Genomic DNA, 26,862 nt, shown 5'->3' on the forward strand with positions numbered 1-26,862 from the left:
TTGCTCATTAGGTTTCAAAAGCTGATGATGAAAATCTCATCAGTAAGCGGCCATGGGTTGATCTGCATACATTAATATTTCATGATCATCTAATCACACCTAATTTATTTCCAGGTTGTTACATTCCCAGGTAGTACAGAGAAATGAGACAGGGAAATTCCTGACATGAGTCATTGGGTACCTGGCAATGCAATTTGCTGGCATCTTCTCCCAAGCATTTATCTTGGTCAGCATTCTCCATCTCAGGGCACTATCTGTGGGCATTTATGGAATCTGGCATCAGCTAAGTATCAGATTGAGGCACAGATTCAATTCAATTATAATACAGCTCAGCTCTTCAATACTGCCTTTTGGAGTTCACTGACACCTTTACATTACAATTCTGTTGCTAAGCCACTTCGCGCACAAAGACAGACACACCTCTCATGGATCTAAACAGTCTGCATCTCTGTAGACTTGGCTTGCTTCCTTAGCACTGACTTGTTTTGCAACTACTTGCATATGCACAGTATCTCTGCCTTGTCTTTTTATAATGCACTGGCATCTCATTCAGAACCTACAAGCTCACAGTGTTTCCACTTTGCCTCGTCTTGCCTCACCTCACTTTTTAGTACAGCCACAAAGCCAGGCAGCCTCTTGTCTTTTCCAGCAATGATTAGTGAAGGGAGATATGTATGGCATTATGCTACATCAATATTAATGTACTAGACTCAATATGTGAACTCTATTTCACTCTTTTACAGATGCTTCCAGACCTACTGAGTTTCTCCAGCACTTACGACTTTCATTTTTGGTGAAATTTTGTTTGGAGGCAAGACCTGGTTGTCATCCATAATTTTAGTAAGAAAATGTGACGCCAAGATGTTGGTGGCAGGCATTCAGAAACTGATTGTAGACCAACTGAACAACAGCTCCAGATATCAAAGAATTTTGTCAATTAGCACCATCAGTGTCTGTGCACCTTTACAGTCTTAGGGCAAAAACCAGCTAGAAGTCACAACTAATTTCTTTTTGCATAAAATCTAAGTTCTGTCATGATGCAAGGTATTTACATGATTCTCTTTGCTCTAAAGTTAAAAGGCTAAAGAAATAAAGGTAAAGGCTATACAGTACATAATCTAACCTTCTCCAAGAACAAAAGAAACAAAGAAACTGTTCATCTTTTTTTCAAAAAAGCCTAATTTAAACTGTCCTGACAGCACTGTTCTAAAGTGTTCTAAGAAGAATGTATCTCTTCAAGAGCAGTAAAACACCTTAGGAGGGCTTGCCTGTGGTCAGAGATCTGTTGATTGTACCATTTTATTTCTCGAGCTGATACAAAGTTATACTGAAGCCTGTATGATGATATCACTCCTTATGTGGTGAAAATGCTGCCAAGACAGTAAAGCCTGTAATTCTCAAACTACAAGCCGGTAGCTCATTCGCAGTCATTTTTTAAAGGGGCTAAGTCCATTAAAGGAACAACAGCAGTAAAAGTGATTAGAGAATGAAGTAAAACAGCAAATAAATAGACAAATATTGCAGACCGTGCTCTAATTCAAAATTAATAATGCAGACCTGCAAACAGAAATGGAAAGCAAGCACTACTAGACTGCACTTTTTTACTGATTTATAGCTATGCAAACAATACACACTTATATTTTACAGATCAGGTGGTAGGTAATCCCACGAAAAGAGCTGTGAAAATCTTGCTTTCCACTGGCAAAAAGAGATTTTGCAAGCTTAATATATGGTCTTTTCATTAGTAGTATAATGATTTGAATCCATCTGGAAAGTTCTTGAAGATCTGCTTAAGGTAAAAATTGACTTCAGGATTCATAGGTTCCAACTCTTATCATTGCAGACAATCCCAATAATCAATTTACCAGTTTGTCAGGAGATGCTGCAGCAAAGACCATGAGTGCAGCTTTTTAAAAAGGGTAATGTCAGAGGTTCATTTGAGTTAGGCTCATCTCTACAACAATTTAAAGCCTTTAGTAAGGATCTTTTGGGTATGTAAAAGGATCATATCATTGACGTATTACTTGAGGATTATGTACATATAAAACCACACTGATAGAGCAACGATGGTTATGCTTTAGATACAACTAACACAATTGCAATGTGTGTATCAACAAAGCTCACAGGACAAAATCTGTATCACTTGCTTTTTTTTTGTACCTCCCCAGAAGTTTTCTTTTATCTGTGAAGTATGTGCACCAAGGAACATTGGGTAGAGGTGTTCAAGAAAATATGGTTTCAAAGTCCAGAACAAAGTACAAGTCACCAACAAAACAGTGCAGCACTAGTAATAAACAAAAATGTTAAAACGGACTAGAATTGCACTGTGAACTAGGCAAAAAACAGAATTCAAAGATGAGCAAGTTTTCCAACTTGTTAAACTCCAACACCATCTCCACGGTATTACACAATCAGAAGCTTTTATAACTATTCACTTTAAAAAACTGAATGACACCAGTTTAGACCTGCTAAAATTGATATAGGAGCCAGTGCCAAAATATTACTAATATGTAGCCTGAAAAAGGCACCCCTCAGCAAGTGGCACTTCATTGTACAACCTACTCTAACTGTCTCTCTTATTGTATAATGCATTATTAATTCTATATATTGGCAGACTCACTGTAGTGCCAAAATGCAATTTACCTTGGCTTCCCAAAATAATCATCCTGGTAGAAATTGATGGTTCAGCATGTCAGGACACCAGTATGCACAGATTGGTATAATCACAGTGCATGATATTTGAGCCACAACTACTGAGGCAGAGCAGACCGCGTAATGCAATCAAATCATTCAGCAATCTCAAATGTGTTTGCTCAGACTGATTTAAGGTGATTGACAATTTTAAAGGTATTGCAATATGCATCTTAAGAGTCCCATTTGTTGATCCTCCAAGGAAGAAACTTTGAGTGGAACTGAACAAGACTGAGCAAATGGTATAATTTAGAAAGTTGGCCACTTGTGGCATTGACTGATTGTTACGTAATTTTATTATCATTCACTTTTAAGTTTCGATTTTAAATTGAGAGGAACAGGGTTTTTTGGATGTTATTTGCAAATATCCAGAATCCTTGAATCTCTACAGTGTGAAAAGAGGTCATTCAGCCCATTAAGTTTAGACAAGCCCATTGAGTTTAGACCAGCCCTCCGACGAGCATCCTACTCCGAACTAGCCTACTACCCCATCCCTGTAGCTCCACATCTCCCATGGCTAAATCATCTAGCCTGCACATTCTTAATCGTTATGGACAATTTAGCATGGCCAATCCACCTAACCTGCACATCTTTGGGAGGAAACTGGACCACTTGGCAGAAACAGTCCAAACATGTGCAGATAGGTGAATTGGCCACGCTAAATTGCCCGTAGTGTTAGGTGCAGGGGTAAATGTAGGGGAATGGGTCTGGGTGGGTTGCGCTTCGGCGGGTCGGTGTGGACTTGTTGGGCCGAAGGGCCTGTTTCCACACTGTAAGTAATCTAAAAAAAAAACCTATGCAGACCAAGGGAGAAAGTCACCCAAGCTGAAAATCTGTTGCTGGAAAAGCACAGCAGGTCAGGCAGCATCCAAGGAACAGGAGAATCGACGTTTCGGGCATAAGCCCTTCTTCAGGAATCAGCCCTTCCAGAAAGTCACCCAAGGTTGGAAATCCAATCCAGGTCCCTGACGATGTAAGGCAGCAGTGCAAAACACTCAGACACTCTGCTAGTCTGTGGGCATGATGGTTTATTTTAAAACCGTTTTCAGCATTACTTTTGCAACCTAATAATTGTTTGTTTATTTAGGATTTTACAACCTAGCAAGGTACACAGTTGTACCTCCAGTACCTGGCCTGTCCATTTAGCAGAAGAATCCCAAGAGCTCATGATATTTTGGATGCCATTTGAATCATACATTTTTTTTGGTTGTAATTTCAGCTTTCAGTTCAAATATATTCTAGCAGCAAATGGATAGGAATATATGGATATGCTGAACATGTGTTCTGTAGGCAAAACTTTGACTACTGCAAAATCACAAACTCAGGAAAGACATGAAACTTGAATCTGGTCCATTTTCTGTAGCAGTGCTTCCCAAACCTTTTCACACTGTGACTTGATTTTGAGGCTTGAAAATTATCATGAGCCATGGAGGGAGTGGAGAAGTCCTAGGAGATTTGAGTAGGGGGTCACTGTTTCTAGGAGAAAGTGAGGTCTGCAGACGCTGGAGATCAAAGCTGAAACTTTATTGCTGGAACAGCACAGCAGGTCAGGCAGCATCTAGGGAACAGAAGATTCGACGTTTCGGGCACATGCCTGACCTGCTGTGCTGTTCCAGCAATAAAGTTTCAGCTTTGGTCACTGTTTCTACTTTGGCATGCAAGACCCCAGATCTCAGTTTGCAACCCTACTTGGTATCCTGACTCTCACTTTGCAAAGCCCTCTTTTTTCGAAATCTGCAGATCCCACATTGTATATCTAAACTCCTGTTATAATGCTGGGCCATTTACCTTTATTACCTTGTCCAGAAGAACATTCCAAGTCTCAATCATTCTTGCCTAAACAAGTGCTACCTTCTGGGCTTCGCATTTTTACTGTTTTGTATCAATGATACAACAGAACCTACGCTTTTGATTTAATTTTAACTTAAAATTGTCCTCTCAATTATCTATCTTCTGTCTGTATTATATGCCTTATTTTAAGGCTAAAGACTGAGGAAGATATGCATTTGTTTTACTGATAATCTGTATTATTTCCCAGTGCAGCCTTGACACTTTTTTTAATTGTCTAGTTTCCCCTACTCCTGCCTATCATGAGCCATGGAGGGAGTGGAGAAGTCCGAGGAGATTTGAGTAGGGGGTCACTATTTCTACTTTGGCATGCTTGAGTGAGCTTAACTTTCATTACAAAACACCATAGTTTTATGTTCCATTTATTTTATGGATTATGTTGGTGAGGTGACTCTGTCAGAGATGGGATGGTAATCTAGTGTTTCAAATGGAAACCTCTCATCACTGTGTTCTCTTGGGGAGAAATATGTCTTTGGTGTTGCATTGTTCTTTTCTCTTAGACTTTTTAGCACTTTTTTTCTGACATTTTCATTATTCAGTTTCAGTCCTTGTAAATTGGTTGGTTTCTTTTTCATTTTACACTTTCTCTTTTTCTTTGTCTTTTTTGCTTTATTTGGCCTCTCACTGCAATGTTTTGATTAACTTCCTTTTAGTTCTTTACTGAGACAGTCTTGTATATCATCAAATAATTTCCTGCTTTCTTTTTGAGTGCGCTTGAAGCCATTCAACCCATTCATGACCTCCTATGGAGTAACTGCCATTTGAATCCTTATTCACCCAATCTTTATTTTTCCAACACTACTATAAATTCTTGATAATCTTTCCATTTTCCAATCTAAAATTTCAGCTATTTGAAGTAGGTACCTTTTTCTCTTTCCAGATGTTTGTACTTCTGTTTGATTTATAACAGTTACAGTTTTTCTTCCAATTTTAGTTCAACATGTTAACTTTAACAAAAAGGTAAATGATAATAGAATTGACTGGGTCCAACATGCAAAACATTAACAGTAAAATGTGAAAATTGGAATAAATTTGTAAAAACCAAATCAGTGGATCTCTATAAATTACTGAAAATGTGTTACATCTTTATGTAAAAGTTAGTAGATTGTGCAGAACAAATACAATTTATAATGGCTTCTGCTATAACACGGTAGTTCTGTTCTTATGCAATCCTATATTATAAGAAAATCACGTAATAGCAGCACCATTTAAACTAATGGGGCCGGAATTGTGTTGTATCCAATGCACACTTTAAAAATTTGCACTTTAGTAAAAGTGTCCCTAATTCGTCAATCACGTTACAGTGAATTTGCACTAACGAAATGTGCATTATAGCAGAACAGCCTGTACTTGAATGAAATTTGATAATTCTAACACAATCTGTCTGAAGATGTTGAAAGGTTTGCTTTGAATTAATCTTCCGTTTAATTTAAAAATATTTCAACTTTTAGCTAAGAAACGAGTTAAGGTTTAAATCTTTTTCTGTTTTAAAAGTCATCCACTCAGTGCGAACAAGTGTTATGTTTCCTGTAGAGATTGACAACTTTAACCTGATCTGAATGCCATATCCAAATTTAAGAAATTGACAAGATATCAAGTTTGAAGACCTTCAGTGCAACAAACCAACTAAAAGCAAAATTGATGAAATTGTACTTGGACGGCACAGTGGTTCAGTGGTTAACGCTGCTGCCTCACAGTACCAGGGACCCGGGTTCAATTCGACCCTTGAGTGACTGTGCAAACTCCACACAGTCATTCTCCTCTGTCTTCTTGGGTTTCCTCCGGGTGCTCTGGCTTCCTCCCACACTCAAAAGATGTGCAGATTAGGGTAGAGTGGTTATGCTAAATTGTCCATATTGCCCAGGGATGTGCAGGTTAGGTGGATTAGCCTTGGGAAATACAGGGTACAGGGATAGGGTAGGGGGTGGGTCTGTTCAGGATACTCTTCAGAGGGTTGGTGTGGACTGGATTAACCAAATGGTCTACTTCTGCGTGGTAAGGATTCTGTGATTCTATTTAATAGGTATTAGTATTATAAGTTAGAGAAAATTCACCTTTTCTTAATGTTTAACATGACTAATAACCCCACGATGCACGTTTGCTACATACAATGCTCGCCACAGGATTATAGTATTTGTTGGAAACAATCCATAGTCTCAGTTTCCAATCAGTTCACATGACCCCACTTCACTAAATTGTAATGTTGAATGATTGCCAAAAGAAATTTCACTCAGTTTCATGAATTTCGGAACTGTTATCTAGTAGTTTTGCCCACTCCAGCAATTTCTTCTGTGAAAGTAGCTAGGATAGATTTTCCAGGGTCTTTAGATTATCATGGGATGTGCCTCTTTGAGTAGAAACTCTCTTCCCTCCTGCATTCTGGCTGGTAGCTTGCAGAGGGCCATTCACCTTCTCCCCTTTGTTGACCATCGCAGCTATAGCAGAGCCAGCATGTCTTCATGAAGGAGAAATCATGCCTGACATATTTTTGAATTCTTTGAGGAGGTAAGAAGCAGAGTAGATAACGTTGGCTGTAGATATTCAGAAGAGTCATTCCAGACTTGAAGCATTAACTCTGTTTCTCACTCCGCAGGTGCTGCCAGACATGCTGAGTTTCGCCAACATTCTATGTTTGTTTCAAATTTACAGCACCCACAGTATTTTGCTTTTATCCTTGACTGCCTGTTCTATTGATTCAGCATAATGCACATGGTTCTGTAGCGCTACAACAATAACAAGTTGTATTTTAGTCATTCCTTTTAAGTGAATAAACCACACAAGCAATTCACTTTAAGAGATATGAATCTTCACATAAAAATCTCCTCTTACCCAAGATCAGCAAAATAAGTTTAGCTGATAAATGTTTTCATCATTTTTTGTAGAATTTTGCTGTGTGATAAATTACTGCTATTTTTAAAATTCATAGTTTATAGACATTCATTGTGAGGTCCTTTCAGTCATGAAAGGTAGTTCTTCTATGGTGTGATGCTTATGTTCTTCTGTAACCCCTCATTATAGAACAATCACGCTTTATAAACGGGGCTTAAAGTGTTGGTGATGGATTGTGTTACAGCTGTACATGTTTTAAATGTTTGCACTTTTGAAACAGTGTCCCCAATTTGTCTATTGCGTTACAGCGAATTTCTGTTCATGAAATACGCATAATAGTAGAATAGCCTGTATTATATAGCATTTTATAAGCATAACTTGTATTTTTGTTTCTGGCTGTCACACCAAAGAATTTGTGTTTTGTTATTTTGGTCTGGGAGTCTTTACTGACTTGCCATTTTTATTTCTTGAATCTTTGTAAATGCAGGATTTTCAAATTACGTTGTGAGCGATTGCTGAAAAAAGATGATGGTGCTGTCTGCTTTATCAAACTGGCATTTAAGCTAAAAGATATTACATTTGATTGGTTTCATTTTTACAAGTGTTTTATCAACAGCTGGTGAATTAACATTGGTCTGTGTTTATGCATTCCCTGCAAAAGCACAAACTTAGTGATCCAGATGCCATAATCTTTCTTCCAACTTAATTATGGGTATCATATAACATAGCGGTTGGTGAAGTAAATTTGTTTGTGAAATTCAAAATAAGCTAGTATTCAATTATCAAGAGTAGAAAAACTTTCTTTTACTGTTTTCCTCCATTTTAGTTCTTTTAAAATTTCTCTTCTTTGTAAGCATTCAAAGGAAAACAATGCAAAGCTGCAGTTAAAACCAGGAAATGGGACTTTCTTTTGACTCTTCGAAAGAGGAACCACACAGACTGAATGACTGCTTGCGATGCTGTATGATTCCATGAGATGTTGTTCATTGGAACTTTCACATTCTGTCAAATGTTTGAAGTTTTTCAATATCAAAATCAGTTAGCAAATGGTCATCAACTGAATGTTGTAGATTGTGCATGTGTTTATAATGGTGTTGAACCAGATGCCAGTTTATAAGAGGCACCATTACCGAATTGGTGCAGACCCATGCTTATAGAATCATAGAGCCCCTACAGTACATGTTTAAGGAAGATTTTTACACATTATGGTGAAAGAGCATGAGGTTGGGACAAATTGGATAGCTCCTTCAGAAATTTAGAATATGCAGTGGTATGCATTCTGATGTAAGTTGAGGTCTGTGTGTTGACAGGAATTGGTACAAATTTCAATTTGCTGCAGGTTAAGACAGCTGTTTCATGAATGTACTTCTATTCACATTTTTATGTATTGTGAACATACTTACTCAAAGTTGTTACTTCATCTATGTCCCCAAGCTGAATTTATTTACCTGGCACACGAGAACAAAGTTTGACTGTTCCAGCAATAATCCAATTTTACTACCTTAGTTTTGTGTGCTGACATCAGCTTGGTGATGTTGCTTGTTGATATTCTATTCAAATAATGGACCCTGTGTGTTGCTGGTTGGAGTTTAAACTCATAAAAATGACCCTAACATTTATCAGGGCCCCCAGCTTTGAATATATGGACACCTAACTTGGGGAAAGCCAGTTATGATGGGCCAGTGTAACAAATGGCCTTAATACAATAATCTAGCCGATTACAAAAAAAATGCCCAACTACAGCTCCACCTTTTTATTAGAGCTAGCTGCTGAAGTTATGCCAACCTACTTTTAAATGTATGCCAACTGACATACTGTATCATGTTTTTTTGTATACTTTGAAACATTTTATGAAAGCCTATTGTAAATGAACAGCAGTTGTAAATGGTGGGGGAACAAACCAGCCAAAAAACAAAATGAGCTAAGTCCCGGGTGGGCCATCTGCAAGAGTGCCTGCCATAATGGAAAGAAGCAGATTCCAAACCACATGAGCTGCTGACTTGCAAATGTATCAGTGTTGGGTCTGGTTTTTCAAGACTTTCCAAAGTCGAGCAGGCAGTTGGCAAAGAATATGCTAAGTCATGCATCACACTCCAGTAATGATGCCTTTATAGAAACTAGCTATACAAAGATTCTTTTGAAATTACTGTACAAAACCAATGTGCAGGAGGTGCAGTAAATTATTCATGAAATGTGAGCTGGGGCATATTTTATGGTGATGCTGTAATGTTTATGTCCCTCTACAGTAAATAGGTCAGTAACCTTTGTGTCATTAGTGCAATTATTTGCAACAGATGTTGAGTTATACTCACATCTTTGACAGAATGTGTTTGTAACTCCTGTGTCTTTTAGAAAAAAGCAGGCTTTTCGTCATACAAACATAACCACAATTCATAGAAATCATATCAGGCAGTCTTGGGAATTTTTTTAAAGAAGTACCTTTGGCACAGTCAGTGACTTGAAAGGTTATTTACACTGACTGCCTAGTAAAGAGTACAGATTGTAAACTTTTGGGTGTATGTTGACGTCAGATTTAATGACAGACTTGAACTCCACTGGTGCCAGGATTTGCTTAAATAGATTATTGAATAAATTATAGATTTCAAAATGTTAAAGGTGACAGTCTTTAAGAGTTTAGATATAGTATAAAGTTCTTTGCTTACATTAGGTAAAGATAACTTGTTTAAAGGATAAGTCACTAAACTGAAAGATTGCAACCATTGGTGGATCATTTCTAAAGAAAAAAAACTTTTAATTTCAGCAACAGTTATATTAGAATCTGGTACTTAACTAGTCACCTCTCCATCTTGAATCAGACCTTTATGGAATGCCTACTGTTTGCTTACAGGTTTGTTAGAGGCTTTACAGTGAGCAGCTGGAAGTGATGTCCATTTAATTCTTAACGCTGAATATTCCAGCTAGGTTCTACTATGTGAGCTGATTTAGACAGATTCTTTACTCTGAGTCTATTTAACATAATGGGCTTGAACTTGCTTCAACTTGTGACATGATAATATTGTCTCTTGATAAAGCAATATTATTAGTAAAACTTCAGGTAAAATTGGAATGAGTGATTTACACTATAAGCTGTGTTACACCAAAGTTAGCTTCTTGGCACATCTGTTGCCATTGACCTTTGCAAACTTGATAGTTTTTATCTTGAGAGCATGTATATGTCTTCGATGTTGCACTTATGCCATTATTTGTGCCACAACTGATCAGACTGAAAAACAACGATGTGAGCGACATAGTAATTCCTTAAGATTCCATATATCTGGCATTTAAAATGGTTTTGACCTTTCCTTATGTAACATAGATGACTTATTCAGCAAGAAAGGATAAGGAGGTAGATGAATGTTGAAGGCAGGGTCGACTTATTGAAACTATGGCTTCAGTACTACACAACTTCTTATCAAAAACAACCTAATACTGGAATGATATCTTGCACATTTGATGATCTAATGATTGGACTGCTTAAAGCTTTGACAGATTGGAGAATGTTCTACAGTATGCCACTAATAAAAGTCGCAAGGATTGTAGTGGTCTGCTACAAAATGCATGATTTTGAAGCAAATGGCATGCAAGAAGCAAATGCCTTTAATTTAACAGATGTCTTTGTACCTGGATGATGCTGGATCCATAGATTGTGGTCTCCCGGAGAAACGCATGTTGCCAATGACAGAAGGCCTGAATCACCAACTGAATCTACGACCCTTCCTCCCATCTGCATCACAAACCCAAGTTTCACCAGTAGACTACACATACATCAGGCGTATGGAGAAAGATTTCTGTGGAATGATCAGCTCTGTGAGATGAGCACAAAGAAGGACAGGCCTGATCTAAGCAAACAATTAATCTTTTGTTAAATACAGCATTGAAATAGCAGACAATAAGTAAGATCAGTGAATATGAAGATAAAAACATGAAGTTTGTGCGAAGATTTGTAGCTCGGGTGCTCGTTGTTGTGGTTCTGTTTGCCGAGCTGGAAGTTTTTGTTGCAAACGTTTCGTCCCCTGGCTAGGCGACATCATCAGTGCTTGGGAGCCTCCTGCGAAGCGCTTCTTTGATGTTTCCTCCGGTGTTTATAGTGGTCTGTCCCTGCCGCTTCCGGTTGTCAGTTTCAGCTGTCCGCTGTAGTGGTTGGTATATTGGGTCCAGGTCAATGTGTTTGTGGATGAATGCCATGCCTCTAGGAATTCCCTGGCTGTTCTCTGTCTAGCTTGCCATATGATAGTCGTGTTGTCCCAGTCGAATTCATGTTGCTTGTTGTCTGCGTGTGTGGCTACTAAGGATAGCTGGTCGTGTCGTTTCGTGGCTAGTTGATGTTCATGTATGCAGATTGTTAGCTGTCTTCCTGTTTGTCCTATATAGTGTTTTGTGCAGTCCTTACACAATGGGATCACCAATCTCGGGACTCATAGCAGAGGCAGTTATGCAAAGGTTAGAACAAACAGTCCTACCACAAATTCAACCCAAACTCTGGGTCAGATATGTCGATGACACGTTTGTAATCATTAAAAACACGGAAATAGAAAAAACACACCGGATCATCAACGCCACACCCACAGGAATCCGATTCACGAGAGAAGAAGAAAAGGATAGCCAACTCCCATTCCTAGACGTGATGGTACAGAGAACACCGAACGGAGAATTCACTACAAGGGTATACAGGAAAGCCACACACACAGACCAAGTCCTAAACTATGAAAGTAACCACCCCAACACACACAAACAAAGCTGCACCAGGACACTATTCAAAAGGGCCACAACACACGGCAGTACACCAGGACTGCAAAAAGAAGAAGAGGAACACCTATACAAGGTATTCACCAAAAACGGATACCCGCGCAACTTCATCAACAGATGCCTAAGAGAAAGACCACGGAACGAGGACATACCACAACCAAAAGGACTAGCCAAACTACCATCCATCAGGAGCATCTCAGAACTGACAGCCAGACTACTGCGACCCCGAGGACTCATAACGAATTAGATGGTAACTCAAATAGGCGTTGGCATCTTACAGAAATGACAAGTAGCAAACTCGCAGAGTGGGATTCGAAAACGAGAATGTGAGAATGGCATGGCATTCATCCACAAACTCCATCAACAAACACATCGACCTGGACCCAATATACCAGCCACTACAGTGGACAGCTGAAACTGACAACCGGAAGCGGCAGGGACAGACCACTATAAACACCGGAGGAAACATCAAAGAAGCGCTTCGCAGGAGGCTCCCAAGCACTGATGATGTCGCCTAGCCAGGGGACGAAATGTTTGCAACAAAAACTTCCAGCTCGGCGAACAGAACCACAACAAAAACATGAAGCAGTAAACTGTCAGAGAAAAACTGACTTTGAGACCGCAACTAGAAATTGATATATGTACTATTTGGAGGAAAGCGCAAGCTTCATATCTTTCCATATTCTGTAGGTTAAGATGTATCCAGATGGTCGAGATGACCTGTTATAGTCTTTAAAGATTTGTTAAACAATAATGTATTTTCTTAAAAGCTAAGTAGGTTAATGTCAGAAATTATGCATCACTTTGAGTTATGTTATCTATTGCTGGTTATTTCTACAACTGCATGGTATGCCATTGCTGTCTTGGCCATGTTATTGACCTCAATGTGTTGTAGGAAAAACAACATTACTGCTTATTTTGTGTAAATATAGATCAGTATGAACAAGGAGTTGAAAACCCAAACATTTCAGGACATTGGAGTGCTATAGTGGCTTAAAAAAACTCTGCAATCAACTGTTGCCTTTTTATATTCTTACGTTGTTGTTTGAGCTTGTGGAACCCAATTGCTGTAAAATACTATAATGATCCACCAAAGTTCATCATAAAACATTAAAAAATGCAATAAAACACCAAGTTAAGGTGCAAGCAATGCAGGTTCATTTAAAAAAAATACAAGCGGAAGTAGTCAATTTGTTTGTTTGAATCTGCTTTGCCATTTTCCGTTTGTTAATCTGATCAGGGGTCAACTCTATTTTCTTACCTCTTTGGCATAACCGTTGACTCCCTTGTTAATCCACAATCTGTCAAACTAAGCCTTGAAAATATTCAATGACCCAGCCTCCACTGTTGTCTGGGTAGATCATTCTAGCCTCATGAGGTGACCAATTCATAAACTACTAAACCTTCTCTGTATGGACTCCAATGCAATTCTATCCATCCTTTAAAAAGGAGACCAGAACTCAGTGCAGTACTTTTAGATGTAGTGTCGATTTGAAGAGTTCTAAAGCTGATGAGTTGTAGCAAAATTTCCCTATTTGCAAAAAAAAGCATTCCTCCCACGAGGAATGCAATAAAGGTCAGCAATAAAGGTCAGCATTTCATTTGCCTTCCTAATTATTTGCTACGCCAGCATGCAATCTTATTATGATTTTATACAAGTCATTCAGATCCCTCTGTACCGCAGCATTCTGCAGTATCTTCATTTCAATAATTTTCTACCTTTCAATTCTTTCCACTGAAGTGGACAACCTCATTTTTCAACGTCACAACCACAGACCAGACTTTCCTTCAAGCTGTGGACTGAGAATTTGTACAAGCTTGTACGTAGCCCCCTTGTAATTTTTGAATGTTTCTGTTTAAAAATAACCATTTGCGCAGCTTTGTTTTAAACCAAATAAAAAGGTTAGCTTATTGCACAAGTATTGCTGAAAGTTACTGACATAAATATTGCTTAGTAAAAGTGATAAATGATCAATTAAACTAATACGCAAAGATTTAAAGTAAGTAAGGATAAGAATTATGAAGATGAAACATCTTAAATATGATTTTTTTTTAAACGAATTGGTTGAAACTTCAAATCACATTCAGCAGCAGCAGTGGTTCCTGTGGTGCTGTCACAGGTGGACTCAGTAAGTTGTACCCCATTCTTCCAAATCTGGAGTACACCTCCAGAGTGATTCATATTTAACTGAATCCAAAAGCATGGAAGTTGAGCTTGGAGCTATGTTTGGAAAAAGTAGCTGAGCCATGGTTCAGAATCATTAATGCAACGCACTTATGATCTTGGATGATGGGGATTGGGTGTTGTTTCAGAGCTCCAGGTAACGATTCATACTTATAATTGATTGATCATTCTTGTGTGAGTTTGCAGTGTTCGGTTCCAAAGCTTTAATTTGATGAGAGCCCTAATCTTAGGAAAAGATGGAGCATACCCTTCAGAAGAAGTGATAAACTTAATTGGCTATTCTACTGGTTTATCCTTGAACCGAGAAGGATCAAGAACCAAGCTCCATTTTCTGTAATCAAGAAACAGCAAAAATTTACAACTCGGTACCAAAAAAAGGCTCAGGAGAAAATTGGTGGAAATTGAGATGTGCAGCTGGTTAGTCCAGGTAGCAACTGACCAGTAATTAAGGAAAACACAAATGAGCATTGTGTCTTGACATTCGTGGGAGGAATGCTTTTTTTTCTTATTTATTACAGAATTATAGAAAAAGTTAAGCTCTGCAAGAACTATCCTGCTCGGGCAAGTAATAGGCAAAATAGTACAACTACTTGATTTTTGCACTAACCTTGTATCAATAGAGGGCTCATCAATTTTGTCTGCCAGAAGTTGGAAAGCGCAAGTGATCCTATGCAAAGAACGCAGCATCCAATTTGGATCACAAGGGTGTCTTAGCGTTGTACGCAAGCTAAATCTATTTACGTTTTGGGCAAATTCCTGAGTAATAGTGAGCAGCACCATTGAATATCTCATACAGACCCCAAATTCATACTGCAAAGCTCTCAGTGATTTAACAATAGTATCATAATTGATGTATGATGTTGTTTGATTTTGCTGCATTTGAAAGAGTAAAAGTGATCAGAGGTTCAATGTTTTATTTTTTAAAAATGTTATGATAAAGCCAAAGAAGGAATTATTAATCCTGAGAATGCATTTTGTATGTATAATTTAAGTCCAGTTCAACAATCAAAGAAATAATGGGAAATAATGAAAAGTTTCTCTCTTCAACATTTTGATTGAAAAGTCTTTTTTTCTATGAAAATCTCTAAATAAATCAGTCATTCTGTTCGAATGTGGCACATAAATTAGACCGATACTTTGTTAGCTCATTTTTTGTGTTGGTGATGGAACGAAATTTTTGTGGTGGTGATGAATTTCCGCTTGTTTAGAACATTTGCATTGTTAACAGTTTGTACTCTACAGTAAATAAGTGATCATTGGATATAATTGATGTACTCTTATTGAGGCCTATTAATGACTATGGATAATTTCAGCTTAATTTTTACTTTTTTTTGACATTGATATTGTAGCCTACTGATTCAGTACAGAATAGATTTTTTGGATGGCAATTATTGACCTAACTATTAGGTCAATATCATCACCCTTTTTGATTAGTAACTTGCCAGTTATAAAGTTCCATATGTCAGATGAACCTTTTAAGTGAAGCAAATTCTACAGTGCAGTGTTCAGTTGTTTTGTGTTCAACTATATGAGCCTGTTTTCTGTTGGTGCTCACTATTTTTCACAGAATCACTGAATTGTTCAAGTACAGCAGGAAGCCATTTGGTCTACGTATCTCTATCAATTTTGAGCATTTTAAAATGGTTCTAATTGTCCTTTCTTTCTCCTGTTACCTTCAACAGTATTTCTATTTAAAATCATTGTGTGCTCTTAAATGCCCCAATTGAACCCGAGTCCACAACAACTCCATAGTGCGTTCTGTACCCTGTCTATGCACCTTGTGTTAAAAACAAGTTTTTCACATCTGTATTTCCTGCTTTTGCAAAACTGCATTCCTGTTCCATTTACAAGTGGGAACAGTTTTTCCTCCCTATCCAGTCTGTCTAAACCCCTCATGATTTTGAAAACTTCTTTCAAATCTCCCCTTAGCCTTCTCCATTTTTTCCTCGTAACTGTTGTCTCATCCTTGGGACCATTTTTGTAAACTCTTCTGCACTTTCTGCCATGCATTCACATGTTATAATATGGCACCCTGATATTCCAGGTCCTTCCAGGATATTCTAGCTGAGGTTGACTGGTCAGACGCATTATAACCTTCCCACATTTGTAATCTCTACCCCTATTGATGAAATCTAGAATACTCTTTTACACTTCACCTGCTGTCTTTACCTGTCCTGCCACTCCTTCACACTGGAATAATTTCTTTGATTTGACACTGGCTTCGCTTATCTTTTGTACCAAAGTGCATCACTTTTCATTTTTCCACATTGCCTCCATCTGCACCTATCTGCCCACTCCACTAAACTATTAATGTCCTTTTGAGTTTGACATTGTTCCTCATGCAGTTCATAATTCTCCCAAGTCTGATGTCGCCTGAAAACTCGGATATTCTGCCCTGCATGCCAATAATCAGGAAAAGCAAGGATCTTAATACTTACTCCTGAGGAATTACACCACAAACCTTCCAATCTGAAAAAAACCCATTAACCAATACTTTCTATTACCTATCCCTCAGCCAAATTTGTATTCCTATTGCTACTGTTCCTTTTTTTAAATCTATAACTTTCTTCACAAGTCTGTTGTATGAAACTGAATTGAATGCCTTTTGGGAATGAAGCCTGGATGTGGACTCAAAATGTAAAGAAACTGTAAGAAGAGTTGAAATCTGGAGCTAGAAGCATAGAGTGGATGTTTTAAAGTATGATATAAAAATCTTGAAAATACAGGTTCTACACACATACACAAACTTGCATAATCTCTGCATAAATATGAACTATGTACAGGACAACACTGAAATACCACAAGAATGTTTGACTTGGTTATCATCTAATCAGTCTACTTTTGTTCTCTTGTATTCAGGTTTGGAACTACAATGTCCCAGTCAATTTGATTGAATAAATAGAACCTTTCTGCGTCCTTGCATAGTAGAGGCACAATTTTCTTTTGTAATTATTTTCCAATATCATCAACTCTGTACAGAAAAGAAATTCATTTGATTATGCTGATTCATGTTATTTCAACAAAACATTTCTTAATATGAAGTGAAATTTTGATCGTCCAACCTAGTAATTGGGGACTCTGGTGGAAAATTAAAGTTGTTTAATAATGAGGATGAAACTACAATTGAGAATTTTTTTTAACTAATTAGTGCTGGACAATGTCTTTTTCGTCATTTGCTTCATACAATTCACCCTGACACTTCATTTTTGATACTCATCCATTCTTGTAGCATACAACTGAAACTGCTATTGCTGTAAAACCTCAACTGGATAAAACAGAAGGTTTTTCAGAACTAAACTTTTTTTTTTACTCTAATTGACCTAGTGCCATTTTCCAAAGCCTTCAATGGCTGAAGTGTTAAACAAAATGTACTGTCCATATTAAAAGGGTTAAATATAAGACTCTTCCGTGAACTGTTGTTATACACAACATTAAGTGAGAATTAAAATTTCTGATACTTCCATAAATCATGGCAGGAACTCTTTTTTTTTAAGTTTGAGAAATTTAGATTGCCCATTGTTGTAATTTTGCAGTGTCGTCTCACAGATGATGTATCGTGTCACACATTTCGAGAACTTTTTCAGTTTATAGGTTTGGTACACTGAAAAAAAAAAGATTTTGTTCATTCTTCAGAAAACAGAAGTGTAAGGAAGTGCCACAGTCATTTAAATAAATGTACTGCTGCTTCCCTCAATTGAAACCAACGTTTGTTTGTGAAAGGTTAGGGAGTTGATGGAAATGTGGATATTCAAGGCCATTGTTTAAGAAGATGCTGTTGAAAAGATGTGTTTTCAGACAAGTGGAGGATTATTTTTCTTTGAGTAAGTGAAGCCGTTTCTCACCCTGTTCCCTTTTCTTTAAAAAAAACCTGATTCTGGATTCAAGTCATATCTTTAGATGATGGAATAATTGGGCGGAAATCTGTAAGGATTCAGTACTGGTGCAAGCCTTAGTATGTAGTAATAAAAGTTGGATTTAGGGCTACAATATTATTCTCTTGATTCTGTGTCCACTTGCATGTAGTGATGTCTGCATAGTACATCAATCTTGCCGTTTCTGTCTAAAATTAGTCCAGTATTGTAGTTTTAAAATGTAATTTCTCCTGTTTACTGTATAAGCAAGTCATTTGACTTCACCACTAGTATCAGTGATACATACCAAATATTAGATTAGATTAGATTAGATTACTTACAGTGTGGAAACAGGCCCTTCGGCCCAACAAGTCCACACCGACCCGCCGAAGCGCAACCCACCAAGCCCCATTCCCTTACATTTACCCCTTCACCTAACACTATGGGCAATTTAGCATGGCTAATTCACCTAACCTGCACATCTTTGGATTGTGGGAGGAAACAGGAGTACCCGGAGGAAACCCACGCAGACACGGGGAGAATGTGCAAACTCCACACAGTCACCTGAGGTGGGAACTGAACCCGGGTCTCTGGCGCTGTGAGGCAGCAGTGCTAATCACTGTGCCACCATATTGCAACAGGGTATATTTTCTCAATTTTTTTTTAAACTCCTAAAACTATAAGATATAGGAAGAGCATTAGGTAATTTGGCCCATTCGAGTTGCTTCATTATTCAATTATTGCTGATTCTCAAGTTCACTGTCTTGCCTTCCCACTGTAAACCATAATCCCCTTACTAATCAAGAAACTAGCTATCTCAGTCTTAAATACACTCAATGACTTGGCCTTTGTAGCCTTCTGCAGCAATGAGTTCCACAGATTCACATCCTGTCGCCAAAGAAGTTTTTCCTTCTTTCAGTTCCAAAAGATCATCCTTTCAGTCTGAGGCTGTGCCCTGTGGTCATAGTCTCTCCTGCTGGTGGAAACATCTCACGTCGATGCTGTCCAGGCCTCTCAGTATTCAGTATATTTCAATGAGAATCCCCCTCATCCTTTTAAACTTTGAGTACATATCTACAGTCCTCAGCCACTCGTCCAATGCTAAGTCCTTCATTCCTGCATCATTCTTATAAACTGCCTCTGGATCCCCTCGAACACCAGCTCCTTCGATATGGAGCCCAAAATGTCTCCTTAGTGATGGCCACTATTCTCATCTGTGCCCTCTGATTCTCTTGAAGTTCTGTTATGCTATTGGTATCTTCCACTGTGAAGACAAATGCAAAATACCTATTGAGTTTCTCTACCGTTTCTTTGTTCCTCGTGATTGCTTCTCCAGTCTCATTTTCCAATATTCTAATGTCCAAAGTTGCCTCACTCTTAACTATCATATATCTAAAAAAGATTCTTGCCATCTTCTTTTAAACTATTAGCTAGATCATTCTCATATTTCATCTTCACCCCCCTTATTGTGTTTTTAGTTGTTCTATGTTGGTTTTTAATGGCTTCCCAATCCATTGGCTTTCCACTAATCTTCACCACATTTGTATGCTTTCTCTTTTGCTTTTGCACTATCCCTGACTTCCCTTGTCAGCCATGGTTGCCCTGTCCCCTTTGCTTTGTTATTTCTTCCTCCCCTTAGTGTGTTTCTTTCTTCTTGGGTTGAATTTCTGCTGTGTCTCCAGCAATTATTCCCAGAAACCTCTGCAGTTGCTGCTACACCATCTTGCCTGGCAGACTCCCCTTCCAATCAACTCTGACCAGCTCCTGCTTTGTAGTCTTTGTAGTTACCTTTTCTCAACTGTAATACTGTTACATCTGAATACAGCTTCTCCCTTTCAAACTGCAGGATGAATTCTCTCGTGCTATGGTCACTTCCCCCTAGCTGTTCCTTCACCTTAAGCTCCCTAATCAAGTCTTGAATTGCCTGTTATCTAATAGGCTGTACCACAAGCTCCTCCAAATAAAATAATCTTGGAGACATTTCACAAATTCCTTTTCTTGAGATCTGCTACCAACATAATCTTCCCAGTCGGCCTGCACATTGAAGTTCCGTGTGATTGTTCTCATAGTGTCTTTCTTAGTTGCCTTCTCTATCTCATGATTTATTTTCTTTCCCACATCCTGACAACTACTAGGGGGCCTGTACATAACTTCCACCAGGGTCTTTTTTTCCTTGCTGTTCCTCAACTCTACCCATAAAGGTTCTGTGTCTTCCAACTCTATATCAATTCTTGCTATAGATTTAATTTCATTTCTTACTAACCAGGCATCCAGCTCTCTGCCCATCTGCTGATCGTTCAATAGGACGTGTATCCTTAGATATTTATTTCCCAGCTCTGATCCTCTTGCAGCCACATCTCTGTAATAACCACAATGTCGTACCTGCTAATGTGAATCTGTGACTAGCTCATTTATCTTGTTTCATATGCTGCAGACATTTTAGTACCCATTTTACCCTTCTCTGCTGTGCCTGAAGTTTGATTCCTGCCTCTTTCCACATTCTCTCTGTCCTATTACTTGTTCTAGAAACTTCAATAATCTCTGAGTCCTTCCCCTTTTTAACTTTTTCCATAATTTTTCATGCAACTGAACCTTCTCCCCCACTATTTAGTTTAAAGCTCTATCTGTGCAATTCACCTGGACTCTGGTCCCAGTATGATTCAGGTGGAGCCCCTCCCATAAGAGCACCACTCTCCTTTCCCAGTACTGGTGCCAGTGTCCCATGAATTCAGACCAGTTTCTCCCGCATCATTGTTTGTGCCATCCATTTACCTCGTTAATTTTGTAGTCCCTGTGCCAATTTGTTATTGGCTAAAGTAATAATCTAGAGGTTATTACCTTTTTTTTGGCTGTGCTTTTCAATTTAGCAACTGTGAGAAAGTGAGGACTGCAAATGCTGTAGATCAGGATTGAAAACTGTGGCACTGGCAAAGCACAGCAGGAGAGTTGATGTTTTGGGGTTAAGTCATCCATTAGGAATTTAAATTTAGCCCCTAGCTGCTCACATTCCCTCAGAACCTTTTTCCTCTTTCTGCCAATATTTGGTACCTACATGGACATGACAACTAGGTCTTTCCCCTCCCATTCCAAATTCCTTTGCAACCCAGATGAGGTATCCTGAACCCGGGCGCTAGACACTCTTTCCTGGCCACAGAAAACAGTATCTCTTCCCCGGATTTTATGATTCCGGAGTACATTTGTTTCCTCGCCTCTTTGGATTGGCTTTCTGGGCCATAGTGCTGTGGTCAGTTTGCTCATCCTCCATTCAGCCCTGCTGTCATTCACACAGAGGTCAATAATCTCAAACTTGTTAGACAAGGTCAAAGGCCGAGGCTCCTACAGTATGACTTCCTGGATCTCTATGGGTAATGTACACACTATGGGTACACGCTGACAGGACAAAATCACAAATGTGGCAATCCTCACAAAGGAAGAAGTTTGGAAGGTTTTAAAACTAATCAGACAGTGCTTTGGTTGAACAGGCTTGATCACACTTTCTGCATGGTAAGATAGCTGAAGCCAGATGACCAACAAAGGCTCCATTTCATACAAGGAGAAAGTGAGGACTGCAGATGCTGGAGATCCGAGTCAAAAAGTGTGGTGCTGGAAAAGCACAGTGGTCAGGCAGCATCCAAGAAGCAGGGGAGGTGACATTTCGAGCACAAGCCCTTGAATGAGGAGGGTGGCCTAATGGGGCGGAGCGATAAATGGGAGAGGGGTGGGGCTGGGGGGAAAGTAGCTGGGAATGCAATAGTTAGATAGCAGTGTATGATGATGGTGATAGCTCAGAAAGGAGGCTGAAGCAGATCATTGAGATGGAGATGGGAGGGCTGAAGAAACTGGTGAATTTGACATTGACCCCGTGTGGTTGGAGGGTCCCAAGGCGAAGGATGACCACATGAGGTCAATGTCAATTTCACCAGTTTCCCCATTCCCCTCCCACATCATATCCTAGATCCAACCTTCCAACTCAGCACCACCCTCTTGAACTGTCCTACCTGTACATCTTCCTTCCCAACGATCTGCTCCATCCTCCTTTCTGAGCTATCACCATCACCTCCCCACCACCATCTACCTATCGCATTCCCAGCTACCTTTCTCCCCCTCCCTCCACCGGCAGCACCCTTTCCCAGTTATCTCTCAGTCCCCTTGGGCCACCCCCTCATTCGTAATGATGAGCTTATGTTTGAAACATAGTCTGTGCTGCTTCTCAGATGTTGCCTGACCGGATTTTCCAGCACCACATTTTTTGATTACATTACATACATAGTGGTAAGTATGACTTGAAAACCTGAGATGTTGACTATCACACTTTGGAGTTACTAGCTGTCAGAAGGAGGAAGTAGTGGTATCTTCTCTGGCCTGCATACATTACTATAATAACCAGTAGCTTGGCAACAGGCAGTAGTGCTGAAAGCAAGAGGTTGCAATATTACTCTGCTTCGTGTGCTGTGCTCGAGGCAGAATTTGCCTTGAATTACTTTGTAGCCACCACCAAATGTTCATCAAATAAAGACACCCAACCGAAATGAATGTTTCCTCAGTGTCTTTTATCTCTCATAGATGAAAGGATGCCAATGTAACACATTGATATAGGCCCAAGAAAGTAAAGTTAAAAATATCAGTAATATAGCATTTAACTTTGCTGTGCTTTTATAAAATCTACTGACTCCTTTAATCAGTTTTATGGTTATAATGTCTCACTGTTCTTTTAAAAAAGAAATCCTTTCTGGTTCTCTGCTTCATTGCTTGTCAAAACAGGTTGTGTTCTATTTAGCTTATTAGTTTTTAATGAGGAATATTATTTCTTAAGCAAATATTTGTTAAATAGTGTGGTTGAAGACATGATCTTACTGTGTTAATTGTCTTGCAATGGAATGTTACATCATCTTCACAAACCAGTTATTCTGTTATTTTGCTCTTGTAAAACTAGTGTATGAAATTTTGTTTTTGAGGGGTGGCCATGGGGATGGGGCTATAATGCTTTGGTGAGGAAGGAAGTGGAATCCTGCGTAATTGAGCCATTAATGTGAATTGTTAATAACCAGTGTAAAATATAAACTCAGATTTTTAACATAATATTCATCATAATACACAGCTGTGCTTCTTTTAACAATGTTTTTGATTTTGCCATAAATTATAAAAATTGGAATTAAATTATGACTATTAGAGTTGAATAGAATTGTTAGAAGTAACAATAGTTCAATGATCGTAACTAAGTGCAACTTCATTCTTTTAAGAACTAACATTTCCTTTTCTTCTTTTGTTCCCTATTCTACTGATGGCGATTTAATAAATGCAGTATACAAGATTCCTTTGTGATTCTCCACTTCAGGTAAGTCCAACATTGCATTCACTGGTATGTTTTTATATTCTTTGCTGGAATATGAGATACAGGACCAAAGCCAAACACATAAAATCATCAGTTTTGAACAATCAAATCTAATTTTAATACACTGGTTCAAGGTATAAAGATGTTTTATTATTGACCTCTTAATTTGTGAGTTGCTGGTCATGTAGCAGGATTGGCATGTGGATCAAAACCTTAAGGTAAACAAACTAGCCTGGAAGGTTTTTCAATGTTATTGCAATACTGTATAATACAAAGCTGAGTCAATATTTGTTCTTTGAGAATTTTAATGCTGATTCTGTGTGAGATCGTGCCCCTTGATGTAGCTTTTAATCTTGACATGTATGGCTGCATTTTTGGCATCATCCAGTTTTTTGTCCTCTCTCAACATGATCCATTTCTCACCCTTGAGGTGACAACAATATAAAAGATGTCAGCTTGATGATACTGCTGTAGTAGATAATGTTCCGCATCAATATGAGAACATATCTTTACTCCTGGTGAACACTATTAACATCAGATTAAAAAGATAACCAGTGACTTGTCAGAGTTTGAAAACTCCAATATCTCTAACTTATCCTATTTCTTCTTTCCTTTTCTATTTCTCTATCTCTTTCTCAATCTATTTTTCATTAACTCTCTCTCAGCCTCTGTTACTTTCTTTCATCCTAGCTTTCCTAATTAAGATGTGGAGGTGCCAGTGTTGGACTTGGGTGGACAAAATAAAAGGAGCAGCGCTCTAAAAGCTTGTGGTTTCAGATAAACCTATAGGATTATAAACGGGGGTTGTGTGCTTTTTACTAATTAAGAACTAAGTACAGGACAGGAACAGGCCCTTTGACCCACCAAGACTGCGCTGACACATGGTACCTTTCTAAACTAAAAGCCTTTTGCCTCTATGAGGTCTGTATCTCGCTATTCTATATCTTTATCTGTTCCTGTTGTATCTGCTTCAGCCACCACTCTGATGGCACATTCCAGGGACTCACCACCCTCTGTGTTTTTTAAAAAAAACTTGCCTCTCACATCACCTTTAAACTTACCTTAAGCCAATGTTCCCTAGTAATTGACATTTCCACTCTTTTTAAAAAAAAAAGACTCTGACCATCCATTCTATCCATACCCCTCATAATTTTGTAAACTTCTATCAGTTCACCCCTCAGCCTTTGACTTTCAAGTGAAAACAAAACAAGTTTGTCTAATCTCTCCTCATACTGACACTTTCCAAACCAGGCAACATCCTGGTAAACCATTTTTGTACTCGCTGTATAAGCCTCCACACCCTTCTGGTTGTATGGCGACCAGAACTATACACAATATTCCAAACATGGTCCAATTGAATTCTATACAGCTGGTACTCTGGTTTGTTTTTATGCTTTGATTAGTCTGTTTGAATATCAAGCTTTGTCCCAGTGAAGAAATCCAATGGAAATGTTTTGATATTTTGTGAACATTCAAGCTTCAACCATTTATATTTCCTTTTACTGTGCAAATCATGACAAAAATGCACTAAGCTCAGAACAATTTTTTAATAGCTTTGAAACTGTGCACTAGAGAAATGTTGGTATTGTAAGCAATCCAGCGCCCGGTCTCAAGTTCAGAATTTAAATTGTCTTTTATGTTTTGAGTTTTATTAGTTTTGACTACGCCTTGTAATAGCTTCCCCCAATGTGCCTCCCTTTTGTGGAGGTGCATGACTTTCAGGATTGTTCTATTAATGATTCTGCATGAACTTGATTATGACAGTTATGTTTCAAATTTGAAAAAAAAATTCTATTAAACAATTATATTAGATGGGCTGCTTGTACAGCAGACACCTCAACTCCTTCGATAAATATCACCAGTGATATCTTTTCAAAATCCTGCAAATCCAAGCAAATTTAGTGCTTCGTTATCAGTCCTCTCAGGCTAGCACCCCTAGTGTTGGGGCACTGGTTACACTCAGCCAGCTGTCTTGAGTGGATCACATTGTTTGCATCCCTGACTAAAGACGTCCAAATCAAACTCTCTGCATTGGACTTTGTCTTGACAAGCTGTCAGCAGCAAAGGAAACACTTCACTACTCCTTGAAAGTGTTCCTGATAAATTTCAATATTCCCACTAACCTGTGAGAATATCTAGCTCAAGACTGCCCAAACTAGAGAAGATGAAGCTGCAAAGGTGCCAATCACTTTGAGCATCTTTCTTAGGCCCAGATGTTTATCAGGCACAAACAGTGGAAGGAATGTATGAAAGCCTGAGCCTCCTACATCACCTACTTCAAATGCCATCTGATCCACTGGAGCAGAATGCGCAAATGCAGCAGTGAATGATTGAGCCACATCAGAATGCACAACATCAGCATGGAAGAAAATCATCTTCAATCCTTAGGGACTGCCCAAGAAAGAAATGCTGTAATGACCACAGTATGGTAAAGCTTTAATGTTCATATTAACTGTAGAACATAGAACAGTACAGCACAGTGAAAGCCCTTTTAGCCCACCATGTCCTGTGCCAACCATGATGTTATTCTAAACTAATCCCATCAGCCTGCACCTGCTCCATATCTCTCCATTCTCTGCCTGTTCATGTGTCTAAGTGCCTCAGACTTTGCCATTTGTATCTGCTTCTACCACTTTCCTTGGCAGTGTATTCCAGGCACCTACCAATCTGTGTATTAAAAAAAACTTTCCTTGCACATTTCCTTTAAACTTTTCCCCTCTCACTTTATACCTCTGCCCCTTAACATTTGACATTTCCACCCTGCAAGGGGACTCAGACTATCCGACCTATCCATACCTCTCATAATTTCATATACTTCTCAGGTCACCCCCCTCAGTCTCTGATGCGCTAGAGAAAACCATCTAAGTTTGTCCACTCCACTCCAAGCAACATCCTGGTAAACCTCTTCTGCACTCTCTCCAAAGCCTCCACATACTTCCTATAGTGTGGTGAGCAGAAATGTGCACAGTACTTCAAATATGACCTGACCAAAGGCTTTGCATGACTGGCCAACTTTTATACTCAGAATGGTCACTGACCTCCAGTAAGATACACCCCTCCACATTACTCTCTATTCAACTTGCCATCAATATGGATTCCATACAATTTGGTCTTCTGGACCAATCTCCCATGAGGGACCTTGTCAAATGCTTTAGTAAAGTCCGTGTAGGCAACGCCCATTGCTCTATCCTCCTCAGCCATCTTTGTCACTTTGTCAAAAAAAACTCATTTTTGACACAAGTTCTCCCTTGCATAAAGCCATGTTTACTATCCTGAATGAGTCCATTTTTCTCCAAATGCAATTAAATCCTGTCCCTAAGAACCTTCTCCAATAATTCCCCTGCCACTGACGGAAGACTGGCCTATCTATAATTTCCTGG

General features: G+C 38.8%; 1 protein-coding gene across 10 annotated transcripts in view; it reads left to right on the forward strand.

Moving 5' to 3' along the window:
* The window catches only part of LOC122561177 (arginyl-tRNA--protein transferase 1), a 225,295-nt gene that overhangs the window by 63,741 nt on the left and 134,692 nt on the right, over positions 1–26,862 (forward strand). For all 10 annotated transcript variants that reach the window (XM_043712697.1, XM_043712690.1, XM_043712693.1 and 7 more), the window contains one exon: positions 23,453–23,485. In XM_043712697.1, the coding sequence (XP_043568632.1) occupies positions 23,453–23,485 (33 nt within the window). The remainder of the gene's footprint in view (positions 1–23,452; positions 23,486–26,862) is intronic.

Source organism: Chiloscyllium plagiosum, chromosome 22 (genome assembly GCF_004010195.1).
Source record: "Chiloscyllium plagiosum isolate BGI_BamShark_2017 chromosome 22, ASM401019v2, whole genome shotgun sequence".
In the NCBI taxonomy this organism is placed as follows: domain Eukaryota; kingdom Metazoa; phylum Chordata; class Chondrichthyes; order Orectolobiformes; family Hemiscylliidae; genus Chiloscyllium; species Chiloscyllium plagiosum.